The sequence below is a fragment of the Podarcis melisellensis genome, assembly GCF_964234715.1.
Source record: "Podarcis melisellensis genome assembly, chromosome: 15".
Lineage (NCBI taxonomy): Eukaryota > Metazoa > Chordata > Lepidosauria > Squamata > Lacertidae > Podarcis > Podarcis melisellensis.
This window is the reverse complement of record NC_138532.1, coordinates 28,050,514-28,072,208: the sequence shown is the minus strand read 5'-3', so window position 1 is coordinate 28,072,208 and position 21,695 is coordinate 28,050,514. Positions and strand designations below refer to the sequence as shown.

General features: G+C 47.1%; 1 protein-coding gene across 8 annotated transcripts in view; it reads right to left on the bottom strand.

Annotated features, from left to right (window-relative positions):
* Positions 1 to 7,183: 7,183 nt before the first annotated feature.
* ARHGAP32 (Rho GTPase activating protein 32) overlaps positions 7,184 to 21,695 on the bottom strand; it is a 205,491-nt gene continuing 190,979 nt past the window's right edge. For 7 of the 8 annotated variants that reach the window (XM_081889722.1, XM_081889724.1, XM_081889723.1 and 4 more), the window contains 6 exons: positions 20,483 to 20,684; positions 18,507 to 18,652; positions 17,830 to 17,904; positions 16,595 to 17,473; positions 14,852 to 15,882; positions 7,184 to 14,011 (listed from right to left, as the gene is read on the bottom strand). In XM_081889722.1, the coding sequence (XP_081745848.1) occupies positions 11,765 to 14,011; positions 14,852 to 15,882; positions 16,595 to 17,473; positions 17,830 to 17,904; positions 18,507 to 18,652; positions 20,483 to 20,684 (4,580 nt within the window). In that variant the 3' untranslated portion in view covers positions 7,184 to 11,764. The remainder of the gene's footprint in view (positions 14,012 to 14,851; positions 15,883 to 16,594; positions 17,474 to 17,829; positions 17,905 to 18,506; positions 18,653 to 20,482; positions 20,685 to 21,695) is intronic. The other variant, XR_014163160.1, reaches the window with a different exon arrangement.

Below are 21,695 nucleotides of genomic sequence, written 5' to 3'. Positions count from 1 at the left end.
ACAATATAATCCTGAAATGGATGGAACGAGGTTGGAGGGGACAGAAGCATACCTTCCCCAGATCCCTCTTGTTTTTCTGAACCTCCATTTGCAATTATTCCATAGTCCACTGTATTACTACTTTTACTGTCATGTTGAGACATAAACAGTGGCCAGGAAAGTGGCTTCTTGCCTGCTGCTAGTCTCAGTGCCAAATCACCAAATAGGCAGAGTAGGCACCAGCCTATGGGCCCCACACATTCTAGGGCAGGCAACCCCAAACTTGGCCCTCCAGATGTTTTGGGACTACAATTCCCATCATCCCTGACCACTGGTCCTGTTAGTTAAGGATGGTGGGAGTTGTAGTTCCAAAACATCTGGAGGGCTGAGCTTGGGGATGCCTGTTCTAGGGCCTCTTGCTCGCCTTTCCTCTGAACTGAAACTCAAGAGAGCCTCTCGCTGCTTCTTTCATTGGCTAGCTCTGCTTCCCCTTGCTGACGATAACAGATGCTCGTGTACCAACCAGATACAGAGCAAATCCTCTTCACCCTTGTGCCCCCCGGCTGCTGGCTCTCTTTGCAGGCGAGGAAGTTCACGAGCAACCACCCCATGGCCTGTGGGGTGGCAGAAGGAGCAGGGGATTAAGCCAGCTTTTCGGGCCAGGCCAAGAGATCTCTCTTGGCTGTTCTACCTGAGCTGCTGGCATCAGCAGAAAGCTAATCGCAGCCAAGATAGGGCCCCATAATGAGAAAAGCGCCAACGCAGAGATGATCTTTGGAACTCTTAATTAAGTTTACTAGTTTGGAAGAACAAATCTGGTAATTGGACAAGATTGAAAAGAAAGGGGCACGGAGGGTGAGAGAAGAAAGACAAGCACCAGAGTGGTACTTAAAAAATGGTGTGGAGAAAAATCCTTTCCTTCTTCAAATATCCCCCCTCCAATTAATTTCTATTGACTGCTTCTAACTTTTAAAGTAGAGGGCCAGGCTCTCTTTCATAGCTCGGCAACACAGAGTCTGACAATCAGAAAGGACTCTATTTTAGGGGCCTATTATAATGAGAGACGATCCATAGTTTCTCTACTCCTCCCTCACAATACCAGTATAGTATATAGTCCTGGTTCCCCATCTCAATAAAGGATATAGTAGAGCAGGCATGTCCAACAGGTCGATCACGATCTACCGGTTGATCGTGGGGCATCCTTGGTCGATCCTGGTCAATCGTGTGACCCTGATTGATATCCTCCCACCTCCAAAAACAAAAAAAAACCCCCAACAACTTCGCCTCTCTCCCAAAAAATTCAATGCAATGGGTCAATGTAATGGGTAGATTACTGCCAGGTTTTTTTATAGTAGGAGTATATCGCAGTCTCTTGGAAGTTGGACATGCCTGTAGTAGAGCAAAAAGGGGCCAACCAATCATCAAGGGGGATAGACCAAAGTTACAGTCCTAGAGTATATTTAGGGGTTTTTTGAAGGGGGGAGGTGGATAAGAAAGGGGAGATGCATGGTACAGAGAAAGTGGAAATAGGTTTTTCTCACTTTCTCACAATACTAATCTTAGGACCATCCGGTGAAATAGATTTGCAGGAGATTCAGCATGTTTTCCCACCCAATGCACAATTCAAGGATTTGCTACCTGAAGATGGGAGTGGTGATCTGCCTGCTTAAGTGGCCTTAAAAGGGGATGAAAATTCATGGAGGAGAAGATTGTTAATGGCTGCTGGTCACAATGACTAAATTCAGCTTCCAGACTCCATCCTTTGGAGTAAAGGAGGGCATGGAGATCAACACTTTGCAGCAGTTTGGTGGTCACGTTGGGGATTTTTCAATGGCTTCCCCCCACCCCCAGCACAGACAACTCACAGCTTATTCCTAAAAAGTTCATCCTTGAGAACCCTCTTCATAATTCATTTACAGAACAATTCTATGCATGTGTGGTGTAGCAGTTAAAGTGTCAAACAAAGACCTGGGTGACCAGGGTTCAAATCCCCACTCGGGGTACCTTGGACCAGTCCCTGCCTCTCAGCCTAATGTACCTCGCAGGGTTGTTGTGGGGATTAAATACAGAGGAGAACTATGGTACATCACCTTGAACTCCTTGGAGGAAGAGCAGGATACAAATGTAATTTAAAAATAACAACTCAATACAGTAATACTTGGAAGTATATGGCATGGCATCGAAAGGGTTCCCTTCCTATTAAGTGTGCATAGGGTCACAGCCTCTAGCCCACCCTAGTTCACAGATCTGAGGTGGGGCAGTTGTATTAAGCTAAAACATACATATGGCGTGTCCCAGTTAAGGCTGCAAGGAAATCCTAAACCATGGTTCATACTTCAAAATAAACTTGCATAGGATTGGGCCAAACTGGATATAATACAGGAATCCATTACAAGAACCTCTCACTTAAAATAAGTTAGAAGCAGCCAGGAAAGAGAAGGGAGTAGATGAAACAAATAATTTGTTATTTTGGATACTGTATCTGAACGGTGTTTGTACCTTGGAGCCTGACCCCTTGTGGCCAAGTTGTAGAACTGCTTTGGAGGAAGATTGCCATCTCCATGTGACACTTGTGACGAAGAAGCTGCTCGTATCGCTCAGACACCCAACGCCTCTTTGTAAACTGTGATGTTACACTCATCATCTCCAACCACCTCAGCCGAGATGCTTATTAATAGCAAGGACACGTCTGCATCCTGACAGCACCTTTCATCATCTCGCCTGGCGAGTGACACCATCCTTCTCAGCGACTTGAAATGGTTTGCTGACCCAGTCCTCAGAAATTGACTCCCTTGCAAACTGATCCTATACATCGTCAATCCAGGACGTGGTTTTGACAAACTCCAGGTAAAAGACGCACGACCCTACACTGCTAAGATTGCCCTTCGCATCAGCAACTAATCAGGCGAGCAGACAGCAGCACTCTGAGATGAATGGGGCTGCCAGCACCTTTTGCGACAGAAGCTTCTGCATCTTGGGAAATGACCTTGGATCATGTGATCGCTGTGCTTTTGGCAGAGGCTGAAGTTCCCTCCATCACACCCCCAGCCCAGATGGTGCAGATTAATGAGATTATTGTGTGTGGAACACTCTGAACAGTTGAGATGCACCAAGTATTAACGCTGCCATTCTGTGTATTGGATAGGAGCTGCTTCTGTTCAGCTGGCACCTTTTGAGAGGCCCAGCCACCATGTGTCTGTCTCCACCCTCTTCCCTGTCCCGTCTTCCGTACCAAACTCTGCACCATTCCTTTCTCCTCTCCCACCCTTCCTCAAGGTTTAGTTTGTTATCATATCTTAGGGCTCCTCCAAATGCCATTTATGCAGCATTCATCCTGGTTCGCTGCACAAAACTTGTGCTGTGGTTAGATTATGTCCGCTTTTTGTTGAACATTTGCTTCAATTTGTTTGGGGTGTATGTCATAGGACAATAATGGGAGGTTACAGAACAACGGGCATCTGTCCTGATTTTTGCTTGCAGGGTGTTTACATGTCATCTCATTTATCATTCGTTCACCTCTCATCACCTTCCAAACAGCAAGAAGTCAGTTCTTTTTAAAAACAAAACAAACAAAACAAAGTTTCTTTATTCTGCTAGGGCAATGGAGCACTTTAATGGCACAAACCTAGTGTTAGATGCTTGAATCCCTCCCACAAAATACTGAGTCTGGAGGCACCTATAGAGAGGTGTGTTGCGTGGCTATGAAGGTACAAAGTTAACAGCATTGCTTAGGGGCATTTCTTTTTTAGAAGTGGGCACTGGGCAGGAGTCGTCTCTGAGTATATATCAAAGTAATTTGCAGTAAATCAGCATGGATTTCCCTCCCAATTGTTTCTAAAATAGAAAATACCAAACAGCTTGCTTGTGTGCAGGAACCAGGCGTGGGTTTTTTGTGTGCCAGGGCTGCAGGTTCAGGTCCAGTACTGGAAGAAGGGAATTGTAGTCCCAAAACATCTGGAGGGCCGAGTTTGTCTATGCCTGTTCTAAAGGAACCAACACCAAGTAGATCCTGCAAGCCTTAAGTCTGCCCAGCCCAGTTGTACTGAATGTGCTGAAAATAGGACAGAGATGACTCTAGTGGAAGAGCAACCTGGGGGCACAGAAGGCTTCATGCAGACAATTCCTTGTGGGTTTTCATGAGCAGCTCTAAACATGGCTTATGTCCCAATGGAAAGAAACAAATGCAAATATTAGTAGAGATTCCTTGCTCACAGATGCATTTGAAACTGTCTATGTAACTATAAGCAACACTTCACAGCTATCACCGTTTGGGAGATGAACTTCTTAAGGCTACGAAGGTCCCTTCTCATTGTTGTGTTCCAGCAGATTCTTGGGGACAGCCTGCCCTTGTGAATGATCTTTGGTGCAAACACAGAGGGAACTGTTGCCTCCTTTAATGACCTTCTGGAAGCTGGTCAAAATCTTCCATGTTAATGTGGCTTCTTGGTCACAGATTGGGTTTAATCCATTGCTCTCAGTGTTGCCACACACCCCATTGTAATATTTATGTAATTTGCATTTTAAAACTGTTAAATTAAGGTGTGCTTTCCAAAGTGAAGGCAGGGCAAACAACTATGCACAGAGATGGGCTGTTTCACATCCCTTTCCTATGTATTTCCACCTTTCTGGGGGAAGTCCATAATATTCAATATTTGCAGCAGTTTCCCACATCTATTGTTGAAATATCTAAAGCCCACCAAAATCATTCAAATGTGAATGCAGAGGTAGGAAGAATGCCCACACTGCTCCCGTTTCCTTTTTTTTTTCTTTGTCAAGCTGACTGCAGTGAGATTGGGGTTCAAAGAACACGCCCCCTCTCTCTCTTCTCTCTATATACGCTGGAGCAGAAAAGAGTGCACAAAGGGGGTAAACCAGGAGAGAGGAGGAACTGAGAAATGAGATTGCAGAGACACATTTCAGGAGGGAAACCGAGAAAGCAGGGGCGATGGCTCCATATACCTTCAGTGATACAGAGAGTTGGGAGAGTGAAAGGGGGGGGGGGATAACAGTGAAAGTGAAGACCTGCAGTGCCAACAGAAAGAAGATGGCTCACTACAAAGCAGAGAGCAAAAAGGGGGGAGTTAGAGAACGGGTTAAAACACACACTTAAAATTGTAACGAATTCTGCAGAGTAATGAGTGGCTGGGGGCCTTAAGCACTCAAAATAATCCATCTCCAAAGCTTTTAAGAGAGTAACTGCACCCTCCAGTGGACATTATGGGTAAAGCTGCAATGTTTTTTTCTCCTGTAGTTTGCATGCTAGAAGTGATCTTCTCTTCCAGGATTTGCTTCCTATGGCTATCACTAATATTGTGTCAAGCAAAGGCGTCAGGTTTCCATACAGTCCACTTGCAGCCTACCAAGTGCTTTCCCCATCAAATCCTCTTTTAGACAGTTAACCAAAGAAAATAACCGGTTGCTAATGCACAGAGAGCATGAGACTATTAATCTCAGGCTCCTGGATTTAAGACCAACATTGGGTGAAAGATTCCTGCACTAGATGACCCTTGTGGTCCCTTTCCAACTCTACAATTCTATGAAATCCTTATGAAATATACTGTAGTTTGGCAGGAAGCCAAAGGCGATGGTGAATTTAATGTCTCAGAAGCTAGTGCTCACTATCTAAATCACCCTTGGAGTAAACCTATTAATTCTTAAGATGGTCATGATTTGGGTCCATTGATTTCAATTGGAAAATGACTTACTTGGATACCATCCAATGCATTTCATGGCCCATTTGAATGGCCCAGTGTGCTACAGTGGGAAACAATAGAATACCAACAGCTAGAGGCACTGATTTGCCTCTGCATCCAGTGTTTCCCTTTCTAGAGACACGCAATTATCTTCATATGAAATTCCTAGATCAGCAATGCAGTGCACGTTGGGACATTATACAGAGAAAGGGTGCAAACATTAGGGAGGTGGCCGCAAGAAAGAGTTCTCGGCAAAAGGGTTCTCTGCATCAAATCAAATGAAGGGTTGAAGGACAAGGCAACATAAACCCCCTCGCTTGTTTCACTTGGGTTTCTTTTTCCAACAAAAATGAATGCATGCTTGTGCAAATTCTGCCCTTAGTTTCTCTACCCTTGTCTGTAGTCTCCAAAGCACTGAATTCTGGATTGTAAGCTTTTCAAGGTGGCAACCTGCTGTCTTTCACCTTGCAAACCACCAGATTCACTGATAGCTACATAGATCGATTGCCACTTGCATTGATATTTTCAGTGTGTGCTGAATTAAATTGTTACCCAGAGATTTGGAATTGTAAACCAGATGGGACCATGTGAGGATTGGAGGGGAGGCTCGTGCTCTTTCCAGGGGTGGCCACTTTGTGATCTTTGCAGAAGGAAAAGGGAGAAGTGTGAATACTGTACATCGTAAGCCAGTCATTGCCCAGTGAGGATTTGGCTGTTTGCTCCCAAGACGTACCTCCCACCCAAGAGTGCTTCATTGCCAGAGCCACCTGCTGCACACTGGGAAGCAGTGCTATTTTTAAAGCCTTCCTGGATGAAAACAAGGATTGATGGGATTATTTAATGCTCTTCTATTAAAGAACCCCCTGAAGGTCAAACTTACTTGAGCAGGAATAAAAACACACTGCACATGATCAGCAGCTTCTCAGCGTGAGAATTCTTGCTAAGGCAGTGAGGAAAAATATGGACGTTTCAGAGTTACGCATTTCCGAGCAAGAAGCTGCCAGACTGGCTGCTTGCTCACAAGTAGCCACACCAGAAACCAGCCAGGACAGGATGCAGGCAGGTAAGGGTTGGGCTGATAAAAGGCCACAAACCTTTAAGGCTCCTCCTGAAGGCTTCTGAGCATCAGAGGCTATCATGGCCAGGAGGAAGGATGCATAGGAGAAGCCTAAAGCAGGCAGTGGTTGCCTTGGAGGATGAAGTTACCTGCTAGGGAGTGGTGGTCTGGGCAAAGTACACCCCCCCCCCAATAAACAGGGCCTCTCTACTCTGGCAGGAAGACAGAGTGCAACCTGTTCTGGAAGGAGCAGCTTCCCTAACACTGGAGGCTCTTTTCTAAGGTCACTGAGGCTACAGGTACACATCAAGGCGACTCAACCATCTACCAGCAGTAGCTTTGCAGGATACCTTCATTATCTTTCACGGACTTCTGAGGGCCACTCGAACTGCAGGTCCCAGCAACTGACCCCCATCCGCAGCAATGGAGTGACAAACACACAGACACCACCAAGTAGGTTTTAACCTGGCTTCATTAATTGTTGAGTTGTACATCTGACTTTTGTGGGACTGTTAGGTTTGTTTGTTTTAATAGCACAAGACACCTCAACTCTTGATCATAGCATTACAGTACAAATTAAAAAATAAAAAATAAAAATAAACCGAGCACACCCGCCCCTTAACAGTGTGGAGAAAATGAGAATCTAAGTATTTACAAGGAATGGGTGGGAGTGCCACAAAATATTTACATGAAAGAGCATGAGTTCATCGGCATATACATTTTACACCAGTTTTCACACACAAAAGTGTAAAAAGAAGAAGAGAGAATAAAAAATAAGACACTATATAAATTAAAGAGAAGAGAACACTTGGAGATCACCCAAGACTTCCCTGGGATGGTTCTCTCATGTGGCTCAAAAATGACTCAAGCTTTCCACAGCAGGAAAATAAACGGCACAACAACCATTTCTTGTTCGTTTTGCACTGGAACTACGCACTAGAAAACTTACTGAAGACACTGAAGTTACTGAGCACATGTTAAACTCTTCCATGCCCATCGCCTCAGTTTCCGTAGCACAAGGGTCTGGAGAAAATGTCATGCCGAAGCCACCTTTAGAAAGGAAAACAGAAACCCAGAACCTACCACTCTGTTCCCCGACATATAATGTCACACTGCAGTCAGTCAACACTTTGTCATCAACGTACCTAAGGAGGTGAACTGGGGGTGGGATGGGGGGAGAGTATGCAAGGGCCCAAAACTCGCTCTTCCGAAAGGGATCAGAGTTCAAAGTGGGTTTTGGCTTTGTGTGGCAATTTCTGCCACGGATGTGCAATTCTTGATGAGACCCCCCCTCTCTGAGGAATAAGCCCCCGCCCCGGTTTTGTCTGCAAAGACATAGGCACAATGTTTTCACTGTCCTCTGCATAAAATGTTAACCTGATTTTGAGGGGAGTGTGGCTGGCAGCTGCTGCCTCTGCACAATTACCTGGCTGGACAGGACAAGGAGATGTCTGGGCCAAGAGTGGAGCTGTGTGAGGTGGGACACTGGGGGTGGGGGGTACAGTAGACACAGAAGCGAGGACAGCAAGAGGAAGAACTTTACAGAGGAGCAGAAGGAAACAGGTACAGACTGGGGAGTAAGCAGGGTTAAGGAAGGAGGAGGAAGGTGAGAAGTACCTGCTAGATCTTCTCAAGGTGCCTATCATGAGCAGGACCCGATTCCCCTCTGAACAGACAGGGAAACTCAGGAGTTAAGACGCATGCACCCTAACTGCGAGGGAAATTAAAATCTGGATATCCAACGGTGGAAAAAAGCAAGCTCCGCTGAAATTTCAGCAAATGGCAATTAAGGTAAAGGCAGTGAGTGACAAAAAGGAGCAAGAACCTGCCAGGTGAGGCCAAAGGTCAGGTTGCTACAGGTGACAAAGGGCTGGAATTTATGGCTGATTTAAGTTGCATTCCTCATTTAGCCTGTCTTCCCTTGCAGGCATTCCTCTACTTTTCCACTGGTATGAGAGGTTACCTGACCACTTCCTTCCCGCTTGCTATTCCCTCTGTGGTGAGAGCAGAGCTGTGGTTGGGTTCAAACACACAGAAACATGGAATGGGGCAAGAGACTTTTCTCTAATGGTTAGAGAGTCCCAAAATTAACCACAGCACATGAGAAGGACTGCATAGTTAATTTTATGGCTTTCTTAGGTGAGGGGAAGAGGGTTTTGTTTTGTTTTTTAAAGGTACCAGCTACTCAAGTGGCAAAAACATACAGGGAAAGAGGGCAATTGCCACTGCTCCTTCAAGCTTAGGAAACAGTTCCGAATTTATTCGCTTCCTTTTACACTCGGGCTGTACTGCCACACCACTGCACAACACTTTCTGGACCAACAGCCTCCAAGTCATGTTGGTGATTAGACACAAAAAGAGCCAAGTGAAGCGGATTAAGCAAGGGGTGATAAAATTCAATGCCATGATTTTGAAACTGCTCTGACAAAATGGTCTGGCTAAGGGGACTCAAGTATGCTGTTTAAGCATTGTTATGGGAATTACAGAAAGTGGTAGAATTCAAAATCTGACCTGTGTGGGCACTTTATCTCTACAGGGGGATGAGATTTGTGAGCTGAGGGAAATTTCAGTGTTTGCTTAGGGCTGCCACAATGTATTATGATTTACAGGAAGTTGGCTTGGTCCTGATCTTACCTGGAGGGCAGATAATGTAAGGCTGATATATGGAGAGGATAGAAGGAAAATTAAGGCTTTCATGAAGACAGAGGCTTGTCCTGTAGCCCTCGCTACCTGAACCTCAAAATATTCTCAACATAATGGGATGTGCCTGCTGGAACTCTGGACAGAACCTCAATAGAGAGCAACATAGCCATTGCAAGAGGCTGAAGAACTTTACATGGCTGGATGCCAAAATCAAATGGACCTCGGGGGAAGTCTGTGCAGGCCACGGCAAGGCTTCTTCTGCTAGTCTGCATGAAGGAGGACAGCTAATTTGATCGCTTGTAGAAAGCAAAGCAAGCTTGCTCCATACAACTGCCAAACTGGAATGGTCCTGTTTAGAGATTTCTCCTTTCAACTGCAAAACAAAAAATGTTGAACTTCCTTACCAGGGCAGGGGGTGGAGGCTGAGGTAAACCTGGTTCACAGTGAGTTTTCTGGCCACTAAATTTATATTTAACACAGTCAGGAGCAATGCCCCTAAAATAAGAATTACCAAATCATGAAAATAATCAAAACCAAGAGAGACGAGCTATTCTTATTGTAACAACCCCAGACAAAGTTGGGAAATCCAAAGAACAAAATGGCAAGCTGTCTTTGAGAAGTGCTTTGTGCCCTGTAAAATATTTCTCTTATCATTTTAAAGATGGAATGCTGTTGGACAAAAACATCACTTCCAAGGTGGTTTGATCCAATTCCTTTCTTCTGGTGCTAGTGGAAAGTGCCTAGGGCAGAGAGATGCCCCACCTGGATACTTCTTGTAGACTTCAGCCCTGCTACAGAGTTTTGTCGTTCAAGACCAAGAAAACACACTCCACCTTGGGCTGGGCTCTGGACATTCTGCATCTCATTTCAAGTTCGTAAAAACCAAGCAAAACCCACCGCGTCTTGCCTACTGAAATGTCACGTGTTTCCATGGTGGCTGCATGGCAAGAGCCTTCATTGCTCTGACTCTTACAAGGTGAAGTGGGAATCCTGAGGCATCTATTGGTTCCTGTTCCAGCAAGGACAACATGTTTAAAAAGCACTGCATATTTATATAACTTCACTAGAAAAGCAAACTAATACGCCATCTTGCTTCCACGGGGATCTTTTTTAAAAAACAAAACAAAACATGGGAGATAACAATGCACTGATGCATCAACGGCAGCATGGGGAGAATCAGCAGTCTAAATTCACAGAGTGGTTTGCCTTACTGACATGATGAGGGAGGTGCATATGGTGGAGGACTTGGTCACTAAATCCACACTTACATGCCCAGGCCCTTGTCACGACTCATAGAGAACCAGCAATGATCAGGGAACCGCCAGGCAGAACTACAGATTTACTTTGTTAACTGATGATGGAATGATATGTAGCAGGGAGGTTAAACAGCTTATCTCTCGCAGGCCTGCCTTGTTGAAATTCCTGGGTGGTGGGCCAGAGCCCAACTCTTCTGCCACTTCACCATTTCAGTTAGACTCACCCGGCAGAAAGGGTCTGCTATAGGAAACACACTTGCTGTAAGAAGCTAAGAAATGCAGCTCTCGCTTATCAAACCAAAGCACCATTTACAACAGTATCAATGCTGAGTTTCTCTCTCCCCAGACCCCCACCCTGGATTTCTCAATATTTGATGAAGTAGTTCATTTTGTGTTTTTTTACCTTTTAAGAAAAAAGAATTTACCTGGGCAACACTTCTTTCCCAGCTACCAGTAGGGTCACATCTTACTGCTATCAATGGACATATTTCTTATTAGGTTGGGTCTAAGAAGCACTGGAAGAACATTTTAGCAGAAAGGTACCATTGCTTAAAAAATAAAATCTGGGATTGCAGAAGGGAAGAAATAATGCGAAATAGTCTTTTCCCAGAGTTTGGTGCATTAAGCCTAAAAGAACCAAATTAAAATATTTACTAAATCTTGCCATTCAATAAATCTCTCTCTAGTGATCACATACAAGGGAAGTTTACCTGGAGAAGAAATGTCTGCATCATCCTATCAATACATACATCATGCACAGGGCTCTGAAGCAAAGTGTCAAAGCTATGGGAAATGCCACTGTTCAAAATCTAAGGAAAGTGAGAACCATTTACAGCATGACCCCTGAATCTCAATCTCTGTTTCTGCTCTGCCTGGAGACTGATTTTTGTCTTTGAGGTTAACAAAAGCCTGCAAGACTGCTGCAACCTACTTTTTAGACCATGTGAGATAAAACTATACATTTACGATATAAAAACAGTAAGCGGCATGGGGGCTGGAGGGGAGGGAGCTGAGGGGGCGCTAATGGAGAGGGAGTTGCTTCGATGGGGTACTTTGTGTGTGTGTATCACTGAAAAAATAAACCAGTCCACTGTCCAGCAGAGGCTGCTTACACTCTATACCTCCTGCCCCGGAGCTCACTCTGCATGGATCTCAGTCTCGGGCCTCTGCAGGCAGAGCTCTGTGGGCAGGAATGCTCCCTGGCCCAAGGCTGTGGCGTAAGTCCTACTATGTGGATGAGCCAAGGGAGGGACCAAGCCCCCTCCTGCAGCGTAACCCCCTCTTTGGTGCTGAGGCATGGTATGGTAGTCATCCAAGTTATCGTACTGGGACACCACCGTCATAGTGCTTTGGCGCTTGCCAAGGGTTTGGTACGGGTAGATGAGGGCAGCGTCCCGCTCTATGCTCTCGGGGTGCTGGAGCCGGAGGCTGTGGCTCCGTTCCGGCTTAGGGGGTGGTGCTGCGGACTGTCCGTAGTGCTCGCCCTCTTTAAAGCAGTCCCGGGGGTGTTTCTCAGCAGCGGCAGGCGGCCTGGCCCGATGTCTCTCCATATCAGGCCTGTCCTCTGCCAGCTTCACCTCTTTGTGGTTCAGTCTCAAGGCATCGTGGCTGGCTGGGGCGTACTTCCCACCGGAGTGCTGGTACCCGGTGGATTCTGGTGGTTCCTGGTGGCCCTTTGGTCGGTAGTCAGCATAAGGGGGCCCGTTTTTAGACTCCAGTGGCTGCCTGTGGCTGGCTTCATGGGGCAGGTGCATCCTGTGCTCAGACGAATTGCAACCCGCCTCATGCGGTTTCCTGCTCCTGAGGCTGCTTTGCTTTTGAGGGAGTGACGCTTTCTCAGACTGCCCATTCCCATAGGTTCCGTGGTAATGGGCTCTGTCCACGTCCGGTTCCGGATGTGGCACATAATAGCGCTCCTCCCCTTCAGGGGGCACTACTTTGCCCGGATACTTCCCTTCCTTTCCATCAGCAACCGTGAGGAGTCCAGTTTTCCCAGGATCGGATTTGCTGCGCAGGTGAACGACGTCCACAGTCCTCAGCTCGTCCTGCAGCAGAGGGGCGACGTTGTCATACTGGGACATGACAGGCCCTTTCACTTTCTGGCGTGCGCGGCTCTCTCGGCGAATGGACTGCATCCGGTACTTCTCCATGTCCTCCAAGTCCCAGGAGACGTACATGGGCTTGGCGTCAGGCGCAGGCGGCACATCCCTGCTAATGAAACTGTGCTCCTTGCCTGCCAGGTGTCCAGCGAGGCCTCCCCGGGGGTAGGGAGGCAGGCCAGGACAGCGATACAAACTCTTGGTCTGCAGTCGGGAGTAGGACGCAAAGTCTCTGCCCGGGAGTGGGTGCAGCGGCCTCAGCCTCATCGTGCCGTAAGGGTCCAGGTCATAAAACCCACCGTCGGCCGCCGAGTAGCAGGAGGGGCCGGAGGAGCTTGAATAGGGGCTGTACCGGTAATGAACCCGCCCGTTCTCAAAGTAAGGCTGCAGCTGAGTGACATGGTAATCTGTGTGGGGCTGATATGGCTTATATTGGTAGAGGGGCCTTGGGCAATACAAGGGCTCGTCGTCAGGAGGCACCTCGGTGCGGGAGATGGGGACTGACCGGATGGCAGAGGGAGCAGAGACGTGGAGCGAGTGCACTCTCCGGATGGAGGGGTAGGGGGGCGTTTCCTCCACATAACTCGTGCTCCTCATGGTGGGGCTCATGGAGGACAAGTACTCCACTCGGCTGCGAGGCTTGGCGTGATGGACGGACGCACTCTTCCCTTGAGTGGCGTAGGTGTTGTACCTGGGGCCCATGGAGGTGGGGGTCTCCGACAGCGACGGGTAGCCAGGGTGCTGCTCAGACTTGCTGTGGTAGAGGTGGGGAGGGATGCTTTCAGCCCTGTACTGGTGGGTGGATGTCGGCTTGTGATGCACGTAGTTCTCCGGCACGGGGGGCTCGGGGGAGCTCTCTGGCTTGGAGTGGGAGAAATAGGCAGACTGAAGAGAGGTGTGTTTCGGAGGGGGAGGTGGGGGCGGAGCTTCCTCCACAGGTGGCGGCAGTGTGGATGCAGCCACAAAGGAGTGGTAACTGGCAGCATTCATGGGGTCCACGTTGTTTGAATGCATGGCTGCTGCAATTTTACTCTCCATCGTCCTCACGGGTGGCACCGGAGGTGTAAATCCATAGGAGGGCTGAGCTGGGACTGATTCAGACCTCAGCTGCAGTGGGGGGGCCCTGGCATTCTCTCGAGGCTTTTCCAAGTGGCCTGGGTGAAGCGTGACATGAGGGGTGGCGGAAGTGCACTGGATCGTGGCACTGCCCTCGGTGACGAAAATGGGGGCTGGCTCAGCTGATCTAGGCTCGGGCAGCTTCTCAGGTGGTCCCTCTCCTCGTACCTGGTGTGAGAAAGAACAGCAAGCATTAGTTGTGACCTCAGCACACCCTTGAGCAGGACAGAGACAGACTTTGGTGACAAGCTGAACTGGTTTCTTTAGCTGGAATGGAACAACTTCACTGACCCTGCTCCTTACTGGGCTCATGGGAGTGGGTACAAGGTCTCCTTCACAAGCCCAGCAATATGGGCAAATGACTCCTTGGCTGGCCGGTGCAGTATTCTTTGCTCCCCAAGCACAGCAAGAGTTCACATCTGGATCTTAAGTAGAGCTTGCACATTCTTTGCTGCCTTTCAACAGGATTGCACCACTACCATGGCAAAGGAAATGAAACCAGCTAGAGACTGGAAAAGCTCTATCTCAAAGCACATCACAATCCAAAGGCACCAGTTGTTGTCTATGGAAGGAAAAAAATTCCTTCCACCCCTCTGTAAGTAATTACAGCTAGCAGGCAAAGAAAGACCACCACCTGCTGCTGAGCTTGGCTGCTACATGTCTGCTTCCTTTGTTATGACAACCCCAAGCATCAACCGACTGAAAGCTGACGTTCTCTATGGCTGACTTTCCCCAAAACCTCTTTGTCAAAGTTTTGCTATGTCTAGGAACTTCACTGGCAACTGGCAAAAAGTTATTAACCCCTGCTGAACAAATCCAACCATTTTCTGTCTTTGAGGAGAAGAAAGCAAATTTAAAAGCCAGCAGAGACAGGTAAACAGTGGTGAAGGCTGAGGATTAGCAATTTTGCCTAAGGTTTTCCCCATTAATCACGATGGGCATAATCTATTCTCCTAAGACTTCCAGGCTGGGCAGAGAGGGTGGAGGAGGAACCTGTAGATTATTTACCTGACTGAAGCCACTGGAAGCTTTTGTAGCTGCAGCTGGGGCTTGCCCCACAGCTGGTTGATGGTCCCCTGGTCTGTGAATTGGAGCTTGCTGGCTGCCAGCCAGAGCGTGCTGAGCAGCCATGAGCGGTGCTTCTCCCCATGTGCTGCTGCTGCTGGTGGTGACTGTGGTCGGCTGAGGAGCAATATTCGGGCTGACTACTCCAGGATCCATTTCTGTTGCTGCCGTCTGGTTCTTTATCATCATGTATGCCAGGACGGTTGCAGCTGCTTTCTCCCCAGCAGTGACAGGAGGGAACTGGGCTTTGTCTGCTGTGCAGACAGGAAAGTGGAGCTTGCTGGCATGAATTTGGGTCTTGTCCAAAGGGAGGCAAGTGTGGAGATGAGGGTTCTCCATGGGTATCTCTGCTGTAGGTGGTTCTGATTGAACTGCTCCTCTTGCGCAGGGATGATGATGATGAGGGGGAGGGGGAGGAGGAGGAGGGTGTTTCTGGTCCTCAGGTGTAACAGAATGAGCAAGGTGGTGGTTGTCTCCCAACATACAAGGATGGAAGTGGGTGTGGTCCCAGCTCATGTTAGTGCCACTGTGAACATCTCCAGACACTTCAGGAGGGAGGAGGGGGTGGTCCCGATTTCCAGGTGTGCCATGTAAGTGATTGCTGCCCTCAGGCATGCCACTGATTTGAGGTGCCTGGTCTACAGGTAACCCACTTCTGTGGTGCTCTCCAAGTGCAGCTGCCTGAAAAGTGAGCTGGTTCTCTGGCAAAGCAGCATAGAGGTGGAGCTTTTCTGGAGTGATGCCAGAACACGGATGGAACATTTCTACAGTTCCTCCGCTTTCAGTCTCTGCCGCACTGGCACAGTCAGAATGAACATCTGGCTTCTTCTGGGACTGAGCAGAGGCTTGTTGGGCAGACTCTGCCAGGGCTAAGGCTAGAATGCGTGCAGCATTTTTCGGAGGAGGAGGAGGAGGGACAACAGAGACAGAATTGACTGGAACAGGATCCTGGGGGGAGTCGAGGGCAACTGCTCCTAGTGGGAGGAAGAGTAGAAAAACAAAAAGAAGAGAATGATTTACTTTATCCTGTAAGGAGAGCGAGAAATTCCTATAGACCATTATAAAAAAATAGATTCTTCCAACATTTCACAGTGGCAACTCCTTGGCGTGACAAAGTGCATCTTCTGTCATACATGCAAACAGGACAGCAGTTCGGCGTGAAAAGCGCAAGAGATTGTCTAAAGTTTCCTGTTGCATTCCTAGAGAGCTAGGCAGCAGATAATGCAGAAAGAAAAGGTCAGAACCTTTTGATGGGATCTTGTGTACAATTTAATTTCAGGTTACTTTTGGCCAAAAAAAGGTCCCTTCTTCAAGTGTAGCCAGATTTATTTATTTATTATTTATTATTTTTAAAAAATTAAAAATAAAAGAGTTTATCAGGTGGCATATTGATTTGCAAGGACTGCAAGAGATCATTTCACGTTATGAAAGAGTGGAAAGATATAGGGATATATAAAATATTCAAGCATTTTTTTTTTTGCGATGCAAGGAGGCCGCAGAGAAGCTTTGGGTTCCTTCAAAGCTTCCTATTAGGACCCGAGCAACCTCCACATGCTCTGGAAGACACGCACTCTGGATTTCTATTACCAGATTGTTTTCCCCCCTCTCTTTTTAAAGGCACGCAGAGAAGCGAGAGAGCTGGTTGCTTGTGAATTTAAAGAAAGAATGGAGGAAAGCACACTGTACCTGGCTGTGTCTGTGCAGAAGGTACAGGCTTACTCTGGCTGCTGCTCAGGGGTTGCTCCACCTCTTCTAGAAGCTCCGGCTTCTTAGCATCTCCTTGACTCTGGAACTCCAGCTGGCATCCTTCGTTTGCTCTCCCCTCAGTGGCCTTCAAGGGGGACACCACCAGGTGGGGTGGGGACCTGCTTGTGGCTTCACTGGTGCCAGACATCCCTTTGGCCCAGTCTGGAGGACCTGCACTCCCTGCTCCCCCTCCGATGACAACATCCGGCATGTGGCTGGGCATGGCGAATGAGATTGGCTCCAACAAACTCAGTGGCGGAGACTTGAATGGCTTTCGCCCCATCTTGGGGGAGAAGGCATGGGCGACATTTTCAGAGAAAGTTATGGTTTTGGACAGTTTCTCTTCTGTTGGGCTCAAGTCCAGAGTGAAGAAAGGACTCATGGTCTTCTCCTGGTAGGGGGAAACTGGTTCTGAGCTGGTGGCGCTGCCAGGGGTGTGCGACTGGCTGCCCGAGTCTAGTTCCTTCTTAAAGGTGTTTTGCTTATCTTTATTAAAGTCCACTGACTCCAACAGGGAGGTGCTGCTGTCGAGACACTCAGACTCTGCCTTGGGAGGGCTGCACTGAAAAGACATGGGATCAAAATCCAGGCTAGCCACACCGATCTCAGGTGGGCTCAGGTCAACGTCTTCTGCTGACCTCGGAGAGATGAGGGCTGGGACGTGGATATGCCCCTCATCCCCGTCACTCTCGTGGTCATGCGGCACGTTATCATAGGAATTGCAGCGGTTCATGTTTCCCAGGAGCTCCCCATTAAAGGAAGCAGACAACGCATCACTGCTAGACCTTGGTCTTCGGGGTCTAAACAGTTTAGATTCACCTAGCAAAGAAGAGAGCAGATTCCCATTAATACAGTCATCAGGTATATAAACTACAAGCAATGTTCTATTTTCTTCCACTTCCCTGTAACCAGAATAAAGATTGTGCTCAAAAGTTTGGTCTCATGTGTTTGGAGTCAGGATCATTTCTTCCTTTGCCACACCCCAAACTATATCCTAGTTATTCTTTCTAGAACTGCTGTGAAATTTTCTGGGCCAGTTTTCTGATGGTATAGCAATTCCTTGGAATTGCTGCTAAAATCAGTCAGGCTGATTTGGCTCATTAAGGAATGTATACAAGCAACTTCCCTCCCCCATCACAAAGGTGAATCAGACCAAAGACCTTTTTCCATCTTACCATCTATAGCATGTAAAGACGAGAGGGACTCTTCACTCTTAGCTGAGCGCAGGGTCCCACTGTCTCCTCGCCCTCCTGGATAACAAAAAACATTTTTATGCATTTAATAAATGGGAACATATTCTCAGACACAGATATTTGTTTTTCTTCCATAAGAGGGGACACTTTTTATTTTAAAAGTCCTTAGAACAGGGGTAGGCAACCTAAGGCCTGGGGCCCGGATCCAGCCCAATCGCCTTCTCAATCCAGCCCACAGACAGTCCAGGAATCAGCGTGTTTTTACATGAGTAGAATGTGTCCTTTTTTTAAAAAAAATGGACTGCCTGGTGTTTTTACATGAGTAAAATGTGTGATTTTATTTAAAATGCATCTCTGGGTTATTTGTGGGGCATAGGAATTTGTTCATCCCCCCCCCAAAAAAAAATATAGTCTGGCCCACCACATAGTCTGAGGGACGGTGGACCGGCCCATTGCTGAAAAAGGTTGCTGACCCCTGCCTTAGAACATCGAGGTGATCTGAATCACAGTACTGAACAGCTTTCAAACTGTTCAAGATTAAAACTACAAGTGTAGCTGCTCTTTGATTGACTTCCCTGCATTCCACATGAAGTCAAAGTCAACGCTGCAATCGTTTCTGGCTTAGAATCTCTACTGCCCTGGCTAAAAGGTCCGCATACCTGCGAGGGCTATTGCCTTCATTTCGGAGGGCTCACTTGGGTTGCGCTGCAGCTTCCGTTTGGAAAGAGAAGACGACTTCCCCAGGTTGAAAAAGGAGCGCCAGCTGCCAACAGGAGATTTCTTCATCTTACTGGGTGGTCTCTTTCTGAAGTGAGACAGCAAGAAGGAATTTGCACTTAACAGATTGTGAGAAATCTCTAATTGTGGCAAAGCATACCTGGCTGCAAAAAGAAGAAGAAAATCATCTACGGTAGTAACTTTGCTGCACATCCCTTACAAAATAAAGGCAAGCATAAAAAGCCAATAGATAGATAGATAGATAGATAGATAGATAGATAGATAGAGGCATATAAAGGTAGGGAGATAGTAAAGAATACCAGACTTTAAAACTGTATCTGTGATCCAACTTGAGCAACTCAGTGCTGACAGCATCCAATGCAAAAATGTCAGGTGAAGGGCAGGTTGACAGAAGGATCTGCTTCCCTTACCCCTTCCTGCTCTTAGGCTCAGGTCTTTGGACAACCACAGCAAAGGCGCCACTACTGAGAAGACCCTATCCTGTCTCACTGTTGGGATTCCACCCCCCTCACCTTGATCTGTTATAAACAACCATGGCCTTTTTCAGAAATATGGTATAAAAATACTGAAAGTAAGAGCTGTTCTGGTTTTCACAATGGCCACCCAGACGTCCATTGAAAGAAGCCCACAAGCAGGACACAAAGGCAACAGTTAGATTCACACCCCAGGGATGTCACACAATGCCAAAGATATTGCTAGAAAGGGAGGGAGAAAGTGTCAGCTTTTTTCTTTTTTGGTAGCTGCCCGTTCCACGTTTGGTGCCCTCTTATTTACAACAGAGGAGCAAACCAACCCCCAGTAGATGTGTGACCCATCAAGATTAGAGCTTCAAGTGCGGGCAAAATTCATGCAAGAGATTAATTTAAGGACTTCAAAGAGAGGCAAGCTTTTAAAGCCCCCCATGCTTATGAACACCCCCCCACAGACCCCCTAGTAAGTGTACCAGGCAAGCAATGGGAGCAGTGGTGGTGTTGCACAAGCTGATTAACAACGTTTGCTCCTGAATCCCAAGGGACTCTCAAGAACACTCTCTCTCTCTCTCTCTCTCTCTCTCTCTCTCTCATGAGCTTTGTGCTAACAAACTGTTATGTAGGACATTAGGGAGATGGGAAGGGAGAAAATCCTTCCCCTCTTCTCTTTTCATGCACCCACCACTGCAGGTCCCATCATGACACTGGCAAAGTAGTAAAACAATAGGAAGGGTGGTTTGTGGGTTATGTGGGCTTATGTTGATGGTAAAAGTAAGCAGTGATGGATTCTCAAATTAGCGCAGAAAAAAAGGAAATTGGAAACGGGGGGGGGGGGGCTGAAAAAGGCTCAACAACAAGAATTTTCACCAGAGAAGAAACTACCCGACCAAACACAGCCATAGGCAGGGTAGCTCTGGAGGTGGGATGACTCCACCCCCTGGGAGGGAAAAGGCTCTGAAGACCCTGCCAATCAAGTTCAGGGGGAGGCATCGTCTTGTCAAAAGAATGTTCTGCAACCTCCAATCCAGAAAGAGCACTGAAAAGCTTGCCAATATTTAGGAAAAATCAACATCTAATTTATCAATCGACCACCAACCACTAATTGAATAAAAAAAGTTACAGAATATAAAATATACTCACTGAGTGGCATAAGCAAACAAACAAACAGCAATCACAAACTGTCTAAAACTGACATACTTAAGAATCTTTCAACAAAACAGCCAACAAAGACCCTGGAGATTGACCAAGTATAAGGCAACTCCCCCCACCCCCAGCAAACTCTGCTATTGATTATTTGAAAGTGATCATTAGAAAGGCCATGCACAGCAGCCATACAGTCAGCTACAACAATTCCCCTAGGCAAGTCAGTCCTGTAACTTAAAAGCAGTGACGATGGACACATGTCTTCTAAAGAAAACTGCCTCTACCTTTCAGATGGGAAGTCTATGATTGTGTGGAATTTCCCCTGCAGAGCAGCAGGTCCTTCACCCACTTCAATGTACTTGCTGTCTGCCACAATTGGGGAGTTTATCTGGGCCTGAGTTCTTGCTTGTGCTTCCTCCAAGGTGAGCAGTTTTGTGGAGGGCGAAGACACCAGCAGGGATTTCGGCCTTGACAAGGAACTGTGACCTGCCAGAAAAATGCAAAACAAGGGCAGATGAAGATAAGACACCAGGGGAAGAAGCAACAACAAACCTGTGCAGCAGTTCAGGAGAGAGGTTTGTACAGTGCAGCACTTTGATCCCTACATCCATACCAAAACAGAATCATATTACTGTTTGGTACTTTGAAAGCATGAAAACAAGATGAATGCAGGACCACAGTTGCATTAGGAAACTTGCTTGTAGAATGAAAGTAAGTTTGGTTTGAGTTGATTTTGAGTTGATCAGTTGATTTTATAATGTTATTTTCCCTGCCCTTTAGATGATGCTTTAGTAGGAATAAGATTGGACTGACAACTTTCTTTTAAAGCCATAGCAAAGTGGACGTTTGAAGTTCTCCATTTGCTTCAAACACATTCGGTCAGCCTACATGCCACCCAAATGCAAACTGCCTAATGGGCGTTGAATGCTCCTTGTCACATCACACAGCAAACCTGTGTGTGCAGGTTTTATCTGCAAATTAAACCTAAGCCAGTACAATAATCAGGACAATTATTTGAATTTCCACAGTCCATTTTCAAGACTAACGAGCATGCCGACTACTTTGTTTTCCAGAAGAGAGATTTCTTGGAGGTTGTATAACTGAAAGCAGGACCTGCTAGAGATGAGTTAGGAAAGTCTGTGTGCAGGAGTCATGCTGGGCCCAGGCGCAATCTCAGCCAACGAATCCTTTGATGGCGACCCAGACCTTCCAATGATTGACAACTTAGGTGAGTAGACAGAGCTCCCTGAAGAAAGCACTGACGCCACCTCCAGGGGACGCTCTCAAATAATCCTTGGGTTGGGTTGCAGACAGAAGAACCCATGGCTGACTCAAACCTGAAAGCCCAATGTTGCTGCATGACTCTTAAGTAAAGGGCTTGTAAGCAGCAACACTTCTCAAGTGTAGAACAAATTCAGACACCTGCAGTTGGGAGGCCAGGCTGTATCAGGCTGTGGTTGGAGCCAGTTGCTAGAAGCATTGCCATGTTGTGCAGTT